Raw genomic sequence first — 17,317 nt, forward strand, 5'->3', positions numbered from 1 at the left:
AAATGCAGGAGGGGAAGCTTATAACAAACAGTGCCTTTCTGAGCTAATTCACAAGAGATTACACAAATTTTCCTGCAAGCGCAATAAGTATAACTTTAGACTGTACTTGTGTAAGAAGAGGAGGTTTAGTGCCTCTTTAAAACTCGAGTGTGGCTGCTTAGTCAGTACTAGCTCCCCTCCCACTCCCCTTCTTTCACTGCTGGGTAACTTTTGTTGCAATATGGGTGTGACTTTTGATGGAGCTCCCCCTCCCAGTTATGTCATTACTTCAGTTCCTTTGAATCAGAATAAAAAGTGCAGCAAAGTTCAGACTCATTGACTGCAGGCTTAACAACCGTCGGGGCTTTTCTTCTTTCTGCAGCTTGCAAGGATCTCTGTTTTTTGTAAAGCAGTTCCGAGGAAACAATGGCCAACTTCTCCTTATGGGCAACTTTTGGATTATGTTTGCTGAAGCTTTGTCTAACAGAAACACGTAAGTTTTTAATGAATGAAAACACTACGGTTGCTAACAAGTTTATGCTTCAGACAGCAAGAGCTCTTCTGCTAGAGAGCTAACAGCTCTCTTGTGTCTATCTTTATATAAAGTTTTATTATTTCTAAGAGTTATCAAGAGATGCTTTAGAACTGTAACCTCAGCTGTGCTGGTCTGTACAATCACGGAAAGCTGTGTATTGCTTGTAAAGGGCAATTCCAGAGCCATAAAAAGTGCATTGTAGGTCATTAAATTTAAACTAAGAACAGAAGTACATTAGGGAATATAGAATAGCTCTGGTAAAGCTCTGTTCAACAATGTGACTGCTGTTACGTACTTAGTTTGCTCTCCCAGCTCCGTTTCAGACAGTAGAGAAAAGAGGGGTGATTGGGGGGTGGGGATGGAGCTCCCCCAGCATACAACAACTGCATTCTTGAGTTTACCTGGGCTGAACTAACAGCTAATTCATACTGCATTTGGACACAGCCTTGCTAAACAGAAGCAAAACTGCAGTGATCTGTGACTGAGATTTGGAGAGCTTTTATGCCAAGCATGCTTGTTTCTGACTTCCTAAGGTTTCTTTGGGGTTGACGGATGAGATTTTGGAACAAAGGGGGTTAGAAGTGACCACAAAATTCAGTTGTTTATCAATTAACTTTCTGTAGTTTGGTTATCTGCTTCAAATATTTGTATTTTTAAATGAAATGTTAATACAGAGGAAAAAAATGTAAATTTTATGTCCAAAATGGCAAAATGCTTTTGAAATGTCTCAGGATGCAGGCTCAACCATGTTTGACGGAAATGTCCATGCTTTTAACAGACTCTCACTGTGACAGCAACTGCCTCGAGGCATTTTGTGGTTAGGGATAACAATTATGCTTCTACATTATTTTTCTACTCATCAGTTCCAGGAGTCTAACAATATACATTTTTCATGGCCATTGTCACCCAAGGGCTGTGTGTGTATATAATAATTATATATCTCATTTGTTTGAGCAGCAGTGGATACTTCTGTAATGGTTGCAGTGCTGCTGGGCTGTGAATGGGTGTGTCAGAGTGAACAGTTCCCAGGGCATCTGTGATAGCTGAAGAACCCTCATTGCTTTTCTTTCTAAAATTGTCTGTCTGTTGTACCAAAATGCTCTTGCTAAAATCAGGTATATGGATAAAGCCCTTAGAGAAAGGGCAGGAGTACTGTAGGCAAATAAAGTATGTCTGAGATGTGTTTAAAACCTTGACTTGGTCCAAGTCTGCATGCTGTATAAGTATTATAATTATTTGGTTACCGCCTGCTCAACTGATTTCTCGTTTTATGAGCTGCCAGGAGTGTCCTAAAGAAGCAGGGTCTGCACTGACTCTGCATGGGAGTAATGCATTTTTACAGTGAGACATAGCAGAAAACCCCATCACCTAGTCTTCAGTGTACTTACAAAAAAGTATGTCAAACTTCACATATGCCCCACAGGGAAGTTTCTTTAATGGCTTAGCAAGGTATTAGACTATAGCTACAATATATTTTAGCTGCTATGCAGTACATTCCAGCATGACTTTGTAGTCAGTAATGACTTCAAAACAGCAGTTGATGGTGGTTTTATTTTCCTTTTTAAACCAGTGATTTTGCTGCGTATCATAGAGTAGTGGCCATTGCTGTTAGGAAACACCTTGCTTGAGGACAAAATTCAGATCTGCTCTTGAATTGGAGTTTTGATTCTTTTAGTACAGAATTTGGCAAAATTAGAAAGGACCTGGGATTACTGTTAACATGATTACTAAAGGAAAGATGAGATATAGAGAGAAGCTGAAAAATTTATTCATCCTGAGTTCTGTGCTGTTGTGACCATACTGTCACTGACATGTGAGCGAGGTGTACTCATGGTATTGATGTGACTTTTGCTGTCTAAGGAGTCTGAATCCAGAAGGATATAGAAGCTGACATCTTGGTTAATGATGATTCTGGGGGAGATTTTCCCCTGTGAGCATTATATACTTGTAAAAATATTTCTTTCAAAGTTTTCCTTGATTAACACAAAGCAAATCCTAGAATTTTGACCCCCAAACTGGAAGAAGCTGGAATAGAAGTAGTAGTAAAGATGAAATGAAAAGAGGGAGAATGAGTCCACCAGTGGGAGGGAGGAGCTTAGCTATTAGCACTAGAGAGGTTGCCAGAGCCTCAGTACGAGGTAAGGCTCTGAGACAGGGCTACTATAACTATCAAGTCAGTCACAAAGGAAGGGACCTGCCTGCCTCTTAGCTTATATATCCATAATGTAAATTTGTAAATAAAGCAGTTTGAAGAAGCTCTTTGTGCTAGTTTATTTTCACTTAGTCCTTACAGTGTGTATCTTCACTATTTTCCCAAAACTGCAAAGTAACTAGACTTTATTAAAGTTCACTTGAACTTCCATTATTGTTTAATGGATAGGTTATATACCTGCCATTGAAATACTCTCAAACACAGAGCCAACAAACCATGGCAGAGGATTGTCATGCAGTCTTTGGAGAAATGTTTGTTGATTCTTTAGTTACTGGTGTTCACCACAATGCAGAACCATTACCTTGAAAACAGGAAGTCAGAGAAAGGCTTAATGAGGAAAGATAGCATCAAACGATTGAGGAAGAACTTTTTAAACTAAATGCTTTTAAAACCACTGGTAGCTCTAGCCAAGGTTAAATGAAATGTTCCCCCATACCTGGTGTGTCTTTCTTTCCAGAACAGTTTCCATTACTTTTATAGGCCAGGACTTGAAGACAGTATTAATATTGCAGTTATTCATATAGCACCTAAACATGCATGAGATTCTACTGTAGCAAGAATGTGCCAGCAGGATGAGATGTCCAGAGATGCTGATAGACAGGTATAAACAGCAGAGAGAATCATGAGCTCGCTGCTAAAATACTTGTAGAAAAGATGGGTTCTCAAGAATTTCATGAAGGGGTAAAAAAAATGCTTTCATTGAAGGACAACTGCCATTTCAAATGAAAGAACTTATGGAAGAGAGCACGAAAATATAGTGAGGAAAAATGTTGATCTCAAAGGGATGTTTGGTTGTATGGCAAGGAGCATGGTGGATTGCAGGAAGGAACTAAAATTAGTTATATAGACAGCATGAAGTCTCAAAGAATTTAAGCTAGAGAAGAAATCTGAAGTGTATCCAAGCAAGAACATAGTGTAAACCTCTGCAGACATTTCCATTAATTTGGATAGCAACTGTCAGGAACAGGGGAAAATAAGTGAGGAATAAAAAAAGATAGCAGCAGCAATCAAGTTAATATATAATAGGAGTGAAGCCTATAGATATGTGAAAAGTTAGAAAAAGTAAAAACTGCATTGCTGACATGGTGGAGGAAAAAGCTCTGGTGAGCTCTGTGGGATATGGGTTAATTAAAAAGCAAAGGGCAAACAATGCAAGATGGCAATGTTCTTGCCAGAGAATAGATGGTATTCAGAGGGAGTGGCTAGACAGCAGCAGTAATTAGGTTTGAAAATAGGTTGCTAAGAGACATTGTTTTTAAGGACAGATTAGATAAGGACAGACTAGATAAACACCTTGAAAGTGTTTATTTATTGTTTATTACCAGTTTGGGTATTGGTGATTGTGCTATTGGGTAAGAAGAGGGAGTAGAAGACCTCTGGTAACTCTATTTCTTCTTTGATAAAAGGATAATTTTAGTTCTGAATGTAGTTGACTGGTAGTGGAATACATTATAGAGAAGCAGGGAAAAATTATGTAGGGCTTCTTGTATAAGGAGGGAATAAGTCAGCCCAAGAACTTAAGAGTTTTTCAGAATTCCAGAGGTGCTGTAAGAAGGCTTCTACATTTGCTTTCTGGTTTTCTTGCCTCACGTTTCTGTTCCTGCATTAATGGATAAGTGTTTGAAAATACACTCAAGATAGAAGATGATAATTCTCAACCTCATATGACATGTATTCTGTTATTTACAAAACATTGATTATTTTTTTAAAAAAGAGAACCCTATGTGAGAGAGCAAGGGAAGGTGTTCTGCCAAACTCTCCTCTAAAATTGCTTTTTCCAGGACCAAGGCTAAATGTACGTAGTTACCTGTGAACTGTAACTTCACAGAGAGGATAATCATGAAACAAACATGACCCACCACAGTAATCTTCCCTACTTCGAAAACTACAACTTTGTACTGGAACAATTCACAGTGTTCAAAACGCATGTTATTTTTGCATCAGCTGGTAACTGAGAGCATGCTTTATCAAATTTCATTTTTCAGCACTAAATTGAATTCTTAGACTAGAGAAATTCAAACTTCCAATTGAAGGCCATCAAAGCGAGAGGAGCACGACAGAGGTTGGGTTTGTCACAACACATCTCTGAGACATAGATCATGGTTGCTACCAAGTAAAACCCACATCCACAGTCTATTTTGTTCTTTGCCTTTACCCGTAAGGGTTTCTTTGTGGTATATCTGGTGGTTTGGACTGTTCTCCATGGGTGATCAACAGCTATAGGCGTGAAGCCAGTTTGGTGTAGCTGCTAGTCATTTTCCAGACTAGACCAGAGGTTGATCAGCTGTTAACACGCAGCTGTCTCTCACTCCCAGGGAGGTAGTAATAATTTCAAAGCCATCAGACACTGTAATTATCAGTGACCATTATGGCTGCTGCTAATACTGGTGGCAGAGAGGATTGTGTCAGTCCTGAATATTCATCAGTTTCCTCCCCGCCAAATCACAGGCCTCCCTTCAGTGGCATCGGCAGTAATATCAGTAGCAGCTGGCTGTGATTTTCCTCCCTTGCTGCGGCTGCCGGAGCTGACCCTACCCAGCGGACGACAGAGCAGCTCGTCATATGAATTAGTTTGCAGGCAGTAATGTGAAATGGCAACTGAGAGAAAGAGGGGTTTTCCATGGAGAATCTTTTCAGTCAGACTGAAAGTTCAGCTAATGGCGATTTAAAGTTCAAACCTCAGTGACTGTTTCCTGCCTAACGAAACCTGCAGTCATTTTTGGAGTCTGTGCCTACAGTTAAGAACATAATTGAACTCTCTTTTGTACGCACTGGCTTTGGGACTTTCCAGTTCCTCTACATGACAACACTGGCTGCATTATATAATGCAGCAATCTTATTTCAGTACAATAACCTTGAACCCTCACATTGTGAAACAGAAAAAAAAAGAAGACAGAAAGGAGTTGAAGAATAATCTACAATTTTAGCAATTACTAACATGGAAGCTCAAGCAACCACACCAATTCAAAGTAAAAATCACAGAGAAGACCTAAATTTTACTTACATTTGCATTTTGAAAACTACATTGCTTCACTTTTTTCTTTCCTTCTATTGATGACTGAGCTAGGCTCAGTAGCTGGAAGCTCTAAGAGACTGCGTTGTGTCTTTGCAAAAAAAAAAAGAAAGAAAAAAATATCAGACAACCAGCAGCCATGGTAAAAATTCTGTCTCTGTTTCTGCTAATGATATGGTTCCAAAAGCAATGCGAGATGGTTATAAAAGAGATTGCTAGGGTACAGTACAGGCTGACAGCTGCCTAGGAAAAGGGCATTAGCCAGCGATCATCAACTACACAGTTAATGTCTGTTTTACTAAATATGTGCTTTCATAAATAAGAAGCTGCCCCTGACAGAATGTATAATAGTAAAAAAATTTCCTGTGACATAGCTTTTGTTGATTATATATGTCTCACAGTGGCAGCATGTTAGCAAAACAGGTTCTCAGAAGTATATTTCCCTAGGGGGCTTTTTTATTGTTATTTTTGTTAATGGATAGGTGTCTGTAAAGAAGCAGGGTGTGGTATGTGTGGGTAGATGTAACGAATAGTTTCTTGCAGCATTCCCATACGGAAGTGAAAGGTTAACTGGAGCTCAGCATATGGTCTATGACATCCAGGACCCTGTGGGCAGATGTGAGCGAGCTGTGGCCAGGCAGCAACCAAGCTGCTATCCAAATCGGGGTCTGAAAGTCAAACGCCAACCTTAAGTTGGCAGGCTCTCTGAGGGAACATACCTTGCTGCCAGGGAAGCTTATCAGCAAGGGATTGGTATCACGCTTGCCAGAGCAGCATGACTGCAGCCATTTTCAGAGAGCAGGCAGAGCGCACATGCTCACTCAAAACAGACTAAGCAAGCTGGCAGCTGCTCTTTCTACAGCATGTAAATGCAAGAGTTCAATAGTGCTGTAGGAATGATTGTGATGGTAGTGATTAGTCGTTTACCTACTCTTTGCCATCAGCCAATGCACATCTTACAGATAAGATGGAGTATCCCTATTGTGGAATGAGAAGACAAAGGCAGTAATACAGTACAACACTGCTAGGGGCAGCCGGGTCTTCCCAAGTCCATCACGGTGCTCTGGGTGAAGCTTCTGCACGAGGAATATAGAATAGTTAACTGGGCAGGTTCAAGGGAAAGTAGTATTTGCCAATTATAAAGAAACATGGATTCATTAATATTGAAGACACTGAGGGTGGGGCCTGAACTCATCTTAATGTTTTGCTTTCACTCACTTCCCTATTCTTCCTCCTCCTGCTTGATGAGGTGTCCTCCATTAATTTACATGTTCTTTCCCTTTTCCATCATTCACGCAGGCATGTAAGTGTAGAAAAAAAGCCTCTTTTGCTAATGAGTCTTCATATTTATAAATGTAGGGTTTTGTTCTCTATTCCTATATATTGTTTATGCATAAATTCAACATATAGGAACATTTAGAACATGGAAGTGAAATAACGTATTCTGTTCAAATCAATTTCTCCAGTAGCAAGGCTATAAAAATCAGATAAAACTTTTCTTTGTTGCTGTGACAGTTTTATCCTGTTTACTTCTGTGTGTGCTATCTATACACACACTGAAGACTGGTAGCTATTTTCAGTTCAATAGCACTTGGTTCCTGTTAGACAACAGCGAATGCGAAGCATAGTTTTCTTAAAAAGTTCTTATTCAAGACCTATCTTTTTAGGGATGTTTGAAGCTGTTTGGCAAATGAGAACTGACTTAAATCTTTTGTCCTACTGTCAAACTTAACACTTCTTTAGGTTCAAGAACTTTAAAATTGATTTAATAATTAACTTAATGTCTTAAATTTAGTCAAGTTTCTCTCCTGTTTGAAGCAATACTTCCTAGTGATAACTATCAGCTATCTTCTTGAGATCTTGGAGGTATTTGTACATAAAGGCTTGATACTCTGGGAAAGCCAAGTGCCGAAAGCCTAAAATGACCCAGCAAGTCAGAGCAGGAGCCAAGAACAGACCCACTGTCTCTAACCCAAAGGTGGGCCATCTGGTCACAATGCTGGAAGGCCATGTGGCCAGAACATTACAAGTCCAGAGAAGTCTGAGTGTCACTGTGCAGCAACTATGTGTATCCAGGTGGTACCCAGGTAGATCTTTTAAATGTCTACATCTTCTTTCGAACAACTTTTTCTGTTTCTCGCACCTATTTACTGTTTTCCCCACTAATCCATCTCTGTCTCTCTGGGACATCTGGCTGAAGCAGTCCAATAAATCTGATAGACTCTTGTCAGCCTGTGTCTGTGATAGAAGGTTATATCCATCTGATCCAGTAAAATTTCTGCTTAGCAGCTTAGTCATTCTCAAGGCAAACTGAAATGTAGAGGCCAAGTTCTTTTTCCAAGAGACAGGCCTCAGAGAAGACTCAAGCGACAAGAAAATTCTCTTATATTTTTTATGATTTTCTTTTGATTTCGGCCTACTGTGCTGGCAAGTCTGACTCACTGTCATTGTGTTCAACATCAGGCTAATAGGGCAGGAGCATCCAGTGACTTCAGAAGATCGGTATTAACAAAATACCATTCATATTGCACTAGCAAGAGTCACTTTGCCTTCTTGGGAGGAGCAAAAACTCTTCTAGCACAGAAAATAAAAATACTTTTCTTGAAATCTCATATTGAGCTCTAAACTCTTAAGCTCCTCTTTTCCAGAAGGTAACAAAATCATTTTATAGCCTGCAGAGAATAGATACTTGGTGGCTCCAGTTAATCACTGAATGGGCACAGCTAAGGTTTTAGACAGGCAGCTATCCAATTCACAATTCTTGTATTAAAAGCTGTAACAGGCAGACATTGTGAGCATGTGAGACACCTTCCCATGGTGACTGCCTAGAGAGAAGTTTCTTTCATGCTTTTGTGGCTTGCCTTAGAAAACCCTGTATCCATTTGCTCGCTGTTGTGGTGTAAAATGTTGCAGAGCTCTTCTCAGAGTGTGTATGATGATTTTTGTGTCTCCTGACATTTCCATTAGATCAGTCCTATTCATTCTTTTTCTTATGGCTGTATTTCCTGGCTGCTTGTTCGGAGGGAAAAGATTGCAGTAGTGTTGCTTTATTTTCTCAACATCTTGACCTGCCAAGTCTCACACGTTATCTAGCAGTAATATAGTTTGTGTTCATGCTGAACAGAGCACAGCATTAACTGGCTTTTAAAACACTGAAGCAGTGGCAATCTTAGAGCATCATGGAAGGGTAAGACCAGCACAGTTATTCAGTTTTTTCACAGCATATCTAGGCATAAGTGCTAGACAGCATTTTCTGTCTCTGTGGGTTCATGTGGATTAGAGAAAAGCCTGATCATCCAGTTTTCCAGGAGGAGGCATATCCTGTGACTTGGAGATTATTAAGACCAATGACTGAATCCAAATTTGTTTTCTGTTAACGCTTTGCTGAGAGTATATTTTTATCCAGGTAGTTTATATAACAAGTAGTTTGTGTTTCTTTCTGGAGCTGGAGATCTTTTTTCTTCTTCTTTTATGTTTCCTAACAACTCCTATTATTTATATACATGCCAGTGGGGGCCAGCCCTATGGTAAATTAGTGTAGAGTACACAATATGTTACATACAGAACAATGCAAGACTGGTGAAATGTTGCAACAGTGCCCTTAATGATCAGTGGAATTTCTATCCAAAATTTTGTATTTGCAAATGAATGAATTCTTTAATTAATTTCCTTTGCTGAGCAGAGGAGGAGAAGTTAAAAAAACTCTCTACCTGATGAGATTACCCTTCAAAATAAAATATGGGCAATATAATTTTCTTCAATTGCTTCTATATTGTCACAATCCCATATAAAAAATATAGCATAGCCACAGCATTGAAAGTCTTGGGCCCAGCAAGGGTGATATGCATTAATAACCTACAAGAGTGTTTGTTGATAACATCCGCATCTTCAAAGCTCAAGGTGGGAATTAGTAACAAAATGCAGTGGTCTCTCCTCGATATATCCTACAGCACCTTAAACATTTGAACATTTTGACATCAACATATGTCTGAGATGTATTCCTTCCACTTGTCATCTGCTCGATTCTTCCAAGTACTGTAGAAGAAGAACTTGAATTCTTGAGATTTAACATCTTACGCTTTCTCTCGGAAACAGGTGGTGTCTCTGATGAAATTTTGTTCTGTGTAGTGTTTCTTTTTCTTGCGTTACATGGAGTTCACATAAATATTACAACATTTGGTCTAGAGGGGGTTACTGTCTTATCTGGTGTGTTTCATCAACACATTCAACACAGTTGGAATCAGGCTGAATGTGTTTAAATTACTGTAGAACTTAAAATTTCAAGTCTAGATATAGTGTTATTTAACAGAGTAAAGATGATCCCAGTTAGTGAGAAAGAAGTGAACTGACAAATATGCTGATAGCAGACAAAAATAACTATGTTTTTTTGTAGCCCTTTGGAAGTCAGTGATTTTATCCCCACCTCACAGGTAGGGAAACAGAGAAAGCAAAATAAGTAACCCAGCAACATAGCTGTAAACAGAACATTTTCTCCTAAGTCCCAGCCTCGTGTTCTATCAACAAGATTAGTGCCTCTTTTGTTTGAATTTCAGAAAGCAGCTATGATTTCACATACAGGGCTATTTCAGCTGAAATAAGCATTATTATTATTATTCATAAGGAAAAAGTCCTTGCGCAAACATTCTTCTACTGGTGCAGAAGTGAACAAGAGTACAGAGGACTGGAGCATTCTCTAGAAAGCTGTTATCTTAAAAACAGGAAACTCTCTTCAGTTACTGTTTGGTAATCCATCATTTTGCCTGGCTATGCAATCCTTACTTCAGCTGGACAATCCATGTGAGAAAATACTCTTTACGAGCAAGAGCTAAGTATTTTCCTAATTTTTGAAACACTCTTACAACCCCTTGTTTGCAGACCTGCACTGAATTTATTAACAGTATCAGTCAAATACTTTATCTGACTTTATTACTCATACTCATAGCACTCAGGTCATGCCACTTCAACACCAGTCACAATCATATTACTGTTGACTCACAGCAATTGCAAGGCAACATATTAACACTTTTTTCCCATCCCTGACATGATACAGGTATATCCACAATGATAGTCATAGCAACATGTTCAAGTCCTAATGTAAGTCTGTGTTTTGCTTTTTAACTTACTGGTTTGGTATCTTGAATTGATTGCTATATTGGGACATATCCCAATATCTCCCATCCTTCCAGAGCAAATAGTTTTAAGAGTCAGCGGAATTAGCAGTGTTTCAGGGATCGATATAGTAAGGTGTGTCTTAAGACATGCTTTCAGACTGTTCAAGAAAGACAAATGGGATCTATACACAATGACTGGCAGCAGATCATCTGGAAAAGTGGTTCCACGCTGTGTCAGCTACTTCTGTTGTTCCTAAGAGAGATCTCTGCTTTGTTTAAAGAACTTCTTGCTTTTATTTTTTGCAAGTACGTGGCGAGATCTTCTTACTTCTGATTTCAGAGTCCTTTACTGGCTTGCTTTCCTTTTCAGCTCTGATACAAGCTTACTGGTCACAATCTATCTTTTGTACTGTATATAGCTCGCTGTTAATACTCATTGTCGCATGGTAATAATGGGTCACAAAAGATCATTTCTTTGCTTTGTCTAGTGTACTTGACAGACAACTCAATGAATTTTGCTACAAGAATGTAAGTAATTTCCTTGGGGGAAAAAATAATCTTGTGGTGCTTTATTAATAATAAGTTACTACCTAGGTAGGATTTTCTATTTATTAAGATGGCTTATTCCTGATTTGCTATTTGAATTGACTCTTGCTCAGAATGAATCTGACTTCGTGGTGCTTTCCAATGTTATGAAACTCACAGTACCTGAATTGAGGTCTGTCACTGTATCATTTGCCATTCAAACATTGATTTAATTCTAGATCTTTTAGTAAAATACACCTATATATCTCATTAAAATAGAAGATTACTAGTATCAACGAGCATCACAGAAAAATCACTGGCTTCACAATGATTCCAGCACTTTAGGGAGACAATGATGCTTCACTATTTGAGGATGATTACATGCAAACAGTAGTGCATTGCCCTTACATATCTCCACTGCCTAAATATATGTAGGATTTAATGTAGTATTTGAATTCACAGAATATCGAGGCCATGCTGCCAATGCCTCTTTCCCATTCTTCCCCCATCCAGGTGAATCTTCACTGCCTCTCATGAATTGTTAAGTTTAAATAAACTTAAATAAAAAAAAGAGGAAAAAATGTATTAAACCCAAGGCATATAATTATTCTCACCACATTTGTGATAGCAACAGCATTGTGTACATACTAATGTTAATTGCAAACTCTAGTTATTAAACATACGTTTTTACTAAACCAATTATAAAAGATTCAAAACTAAGACCGTAAGAATTATTAAAGAAATTTAACTGAACATCTAGCTTGGGATACAAATAACCTGTATGCATCTTAGGAAAGTTTCTTGCTAATCATTATTTTCAGTATATATCTCAAGATTCTTGAAACTGTAGTGTATGGATGGATAGAGTGATACAGAGTCCAGAAAATGGAAACATTTTGCCACCAAAAATTCCAGTAGAAGTTGCTGGCTGGCCTAGGCATTCTGATTACAGGCTACGGGATCCCTGCCCTTCTGGTATTAGGGAAAAAACAGAGTGAGTACTGGATGTGACAGTGTTCTCTTCCATCATCAGAAGCTTGCACTGATTTAAGGTAGTGTAAGACCTTTCCCATTGATTTCTATAGATTCTAGATGAGATTTGATTAAGTAGATTGTGTTAATCATTACATGTTTTTTACAAAGTGATCATTTCCAAAGGTAGCTTTTTGTTTGAACCATACTTACTTCAGATCCCAAGCCAAGTCTTTCTGCCAATGAAATTCTTAAGTTTGGGGGTTTTTTCACTCTTAGCCTGTCCTAATATTTCCAGAGTAAAATTTCAAGGTCTTCAGCAAGTGAAAATGAAATGTGCATTTTGTGAGTTTTATTTTTTTCAGTAGTGTGTAGTATGTTCCCCAGTGCTCCTAAGAGCACCATGGTTACCATCCCTCTATTGAAAATGTACTTATGGCTGGGTACTTCTTGGGTTTTTATGGAGAGGAACACATTGAGATCAACCCACTCTGCATCTCTGAAACTGCAGTAGCTTGTACACACAGCTGGATATGCAAATTTCATCTTTCATCATTTCCTGTGAATTAAGCTCTTCAGACTTCTTCCATGATCTGTTCTTCAGAGAACGCTTTCTTCCAAGATTGTTTCTTTACTTTCTCTTTCATATCCAGCATTTCTGATCTCTTCAAATCACACCATTTGTAAGGTCTTGTGGATAACAATGACCAGACAGCACTGCTAGCAGAAGTTACTCAAAATCCCACTGTGGAAAGAAAGCAGGGTTTCAGTGTAACATCACAAAGTGAGTCAGCTGCTTTTTGCTAACCGTTGATTCTAATAAGTAACCTTCTTCAGTGTTTTGTTTTGATTTGCTTATCATTCATCCGGTAATGTATTAGGACTTAGAACTCTTCCATATTCTGGAGACCTTCAGAATGCAAATGATACTATACTTTATTCCGTTTTTTTGTGAAAATCACAAATATTCAAAAGTAGTGTTTCAGCCATGTTTAAAACTGCAAAGTTACATACAAAGGTTACAGCTATATTCTTAATCTAAGAAATCTGAATTTAGTATGAGTCATTAAATCATGCATTACATGGGAGGTTTCAGTTCTCCAGTTTGATTTCTAGCAGGCCAAATTCAATGGATTATTGGACAATATTTTAATCAATATGAAATTAACAACTATGATCCCTGATTTAAGTGTTTAATATTGTGCTACTTTGTACTGTTCTGTAAGGTACGTCCTTGTAAATTCGTACAAGCAACTTCTACAAAAAGATTGGGTTTCATTTTAATTTTCCCAGACATTTGAAAAAAAATGGAGAGGTATTGTGAAAGGAAGTGGGAATGAGTTCATCTGCATTGTGGGGAAGCTGAGTTTGCCTCCTGTTTGGGCAGTCCTCTCCTGCCATTATTTGTTACTAGGAAGTCTGCATGGGTCGTTTGTCCTTTGACATGTCTTACATTGTGAGACAGATTCTTTTTAGTATGTCTGCCAGACTAATGTTGTCTTTGTTTTAACTGGCTGACTTTCAGAGCTTTTAAAAAGATTCTTGGGGTTCCTTTCTCTGCTGGTTTCTTGCAAAGTGGCCTTGTTAAAGTCAATATATGTTCTACTCTTATTCAATGTCTTTTTTTCTCTTTTTCAGTTTTGATCATTGCTTGCTTTTCCGTAATGAACTTACTGTACAAATGAGTTTAGAATGTTGAGAATACTTATTAGAGGTTTTCCTGTATAACTCAGAGGAACAGGGGAAATATAAAAAGCATAGTTTTTTAGTTTAAAAATTGTTTACCAAAAAATAATTTAAAAATTTCAATATAGTGAAAAATAGTTTCAAATCACACCTGGTATTATTATTGAGTAGCATACTGCAAATAATTAAAATTCAAAATCTGTCATTTAATTGGACTTGTTAATCATAGGTCTGATTTTGTATTAATTTCTTATCTAAATAACCACAGAACTTAAATCAGATTTGCTGTGACTTGTCAAAGCTTAGATGGAGCCTGAATGTAAAAGCTGTAAGAACACAATAAAATAACAATGTAATAGTTCTTTGCTCTTACAGCATTCTTTATCAATAAATCTAAAATTGCTTTATTAAGGAGGTTAGTTGCAAACTGAGGTAAAGAGATGAATTGTCTTATCCAGGTTATATCAGCAGGTAAATGACAGAGCAGGGAATAGGCATAAGGCGCTTTGAGCTCCAGGCTGGGGATCTGTCTGCTGAGCAACACTGTGTCTTACCTGCTTTTATCCCAAATGACTAAACGATTTGCTTTCAGTCAAACAATGAAAATCAGACTCCAACTATTATTCACCAGCTTTGTTTCATGTATGTTTCTTCACCTGGATTGCATGGAACTGATCCCAACTGATTTGCTTCACAGTCCCTGTTACTCAGCCTTTGGGATTAGACTATTCATTGTACAGCCTGAAGCTTTCCTAGTATCGACAATGATGATTATGTTTTCATCATCTCGAGGGGGGCATATCTGATAACTGTCTAATTCCAGGACTATGATTTCACTGCCTGCAATTTTTCCACTGAGGTGCTGCACAGCTGTATCGTGTTCTAGTGGAGTCTGAAAACTTTCAACTCACTATTGGGTGAAACTATTACAGAAAGAATAGTATTAATGTCAGCAGCAAGGAAGTTTACCGTAAGTGATGACACTGTATAGGCTCACTCAGGATGTTTACTAGAGCAACAGTTGCCAAGCACATAAAGTATGTTTGGAAGATGCATTAGCAGACTTTTTTTCTTCCCGCAGCAACTGCTGAGGAATGAAACATATTTCTTGTACTTACTTGCATTTTGAGTGACTCTATGAATGTTTGATTCATTAATAGTGCCACCCCCACCCCCACTTTTTAAAATTAGTAACCAGGAAAGCTATCAGAGTAAGAGACTGAAGATTTTTGCCCATCGGTGAACAGATACAGAGACAATGACTTTGGTGGCCAGTAGGCAGATTCGTTAAGAAGAACAATTTAGAAGGAAGTCAACAGCTTGAGCTTTGTCCCACATCCTGTTTCTAGTGTGCACTTACTGAAGTAACACAGAAATGTAAGGAATACTTACTAACGTTTGGTGGAGAAAGAAGATTCTCCTACTGCAGTGTATCCCTCTCTGGCTACTGTCTATATCCCCAGCCACATCTCTCCTTTTCATTTCAGAGATCCACTTGAGCCCACATGTATCACAGGGTTAGCATGGCTGTGTCATGACTTTTTATGTAGTTAACAGCATACAGGAGAGTGAGGAAGCTACTATCTTATTTGCCTTTTCATCCGGAATTACTAGGTACTCACATACAACTGGGTAGTAGGACCAGCTTTGGCACAACTTCAAAGAAAGGTCTGATTTTATACCTTTGAAACTATGGAGAGACATCTTCACTTTCTTGTCACCACACCCAACTACTAAGAATATGTTGTCTCTATTTATAGCAGGCACTCCTTGCAACATGCAGGTAAATTCCTTTTAAAGTGTTTTCCTGGACTTTATTGTCCTTAAAAAGGCAGGTGTGCAGAGAATTTTTTTCCCGCTGAATATCAGCAATCTATTAGGGTTATAACTATGTTTTTTTTCCCTCCCATGAAAATTTTCAAGACTTAGAACATTTTCCTATGCCAAACTGAAATGAAAATATGAAATTTTAAAAAATTCTACATGGAAATTTTGGACTGGGTTCCTTAAACCATCTATTTGTATTGCAACCATGTAAACATTTAAACTTAACTTTCTTAAATTGTTTTATTTTATTTTGTGCAAACTAATTAATTAAGTTTCAAAATGAAAGGCAGTTTCAAACTGAAAAACAAAACCCTTGTTTTGCTTTATTTAGCTATCCACAAGGGATACTTTGAAAACCGAACATATGGTTTATTCCCACTAAATCTGGAAATGTATTTCCTATAAATCATTTTAGGTTTCACAACTTGGCAATACCCCAAGGAAAGTATTTCATCTGACAACTCCAAAGAATTTGTAAAGACTTACTTTCACTGTCACTATTTGGAGAAGTCTTGATTATGTTGTAGGTGGCTTATTTCCAGGTTTGTTTCTCTACTTTCTATAGAGAATGGTGGCTAGCAGAGCAAGAATCTCATAACTGGGAGAACAGAAAAACATCACCCAGCCACACTAAATGACTCCACATGTTGCTTGATCCTTGGTGCTTTTTTGTTGTGATGGTAGAGGACTGCAGCCTCATAAACACATGCTTGCTTAACTCATTTGGATCCTGCAGAATTTGACTTCTAAATTTTGATCAGTGTGTGGTCATCCCAGTTTGGAGTCCAATTTTCCCAGCACAGTTTTCCCTTCCCCATCAATCCCTGAGGGATTCATTCAGGTATAGGTGTGTTTTAATGATGTCGACACGTGCCTATTAGTGACTGGGACTGGGATTAATGAATCATTTTACATAACCTAGCAAACAGCTATCCAGTGGTTTTCATCACTACTGACCTGGACTTTAGTCCAACTTCTGACATAAAGGTGGAAGCCTCTGTATCCTGTTACAGTTCTCTGGGCTGCGAATTGCTTTAGTGAATGGTTTTACCGATAGCCTCTAAAGAAATGGTGGAATACTCAGCAAATAATAATGCCATCCAGGCCCGTCTGTATCTTAGTGTTTTGGGTAATCACTGAATTATATTTTTGTACATTCAACTTCTCCCAGATGTCAAAATGGCGGTATTTGGGCTATCTTAGTATATCTGTTGACAAAATGTCTTGGATCCTGAAATGTTTCATGAATCCATTCCATATGAAATTTTGTATTCAGAGGGCATTTCCTCTAGTCAGGAGTAAAATATGCATACTTATTTAGCCATGAAGTAGTTTTCCTGAGAAACATTTAAAAAAACAAACATCAGCTGGAGATAGGTCTGAACTGAGAGCCGAGATCTGAACTGTCCAGACCTCCTCAGATCTTAGGACTCATAGGGCCCAATTTCTAGATTTGC

At 38.2% G+C, this 17,317-nt stretch overlaps 1 protein-coding gene across 26 annotated transcripts in view; it reads left to right on the forward strand.

The window, feature by feature from the left end:
- Positions 1-323: 323 nt before the first annotated feature.
- CD44 (CD44 molecule (IN blood group)) overlaps positions 324-17,317 on the forward strand; it is a 57,095-nt gene continuing 40,101 nt past the window's right edge. For all 26 annotated transcript variants that reach the window (XM_076344338.1, XM_076344343.1, XM_076344344.1 and 23 more), the window contains exon 1: positions 324-472. In XM_076344338.1, the coding sequence (XP_076200453.1) occupies positions 406-472 (67 nt within the window). In that variant the 5' untranslated portion in view covers positions 324-405. The remainder of the gene's footprint in view (positions 473-17,317) is intronic.

This window comes from Aptenodytes patagonicus, chromosome 7 (genome assembly GCF_965638725.1).
Source record: "Aptenodytes patagonicus chromosome 7, bAptPat1.pri.cur, whole genome shotgun sequence".
Lineage (NCBI taxonomy): Eukaryota > Metazoa > Chordata > Aves > Sphenisciformes > Spheniscidae > Aptenodytes > Aptenodytes patagonicus.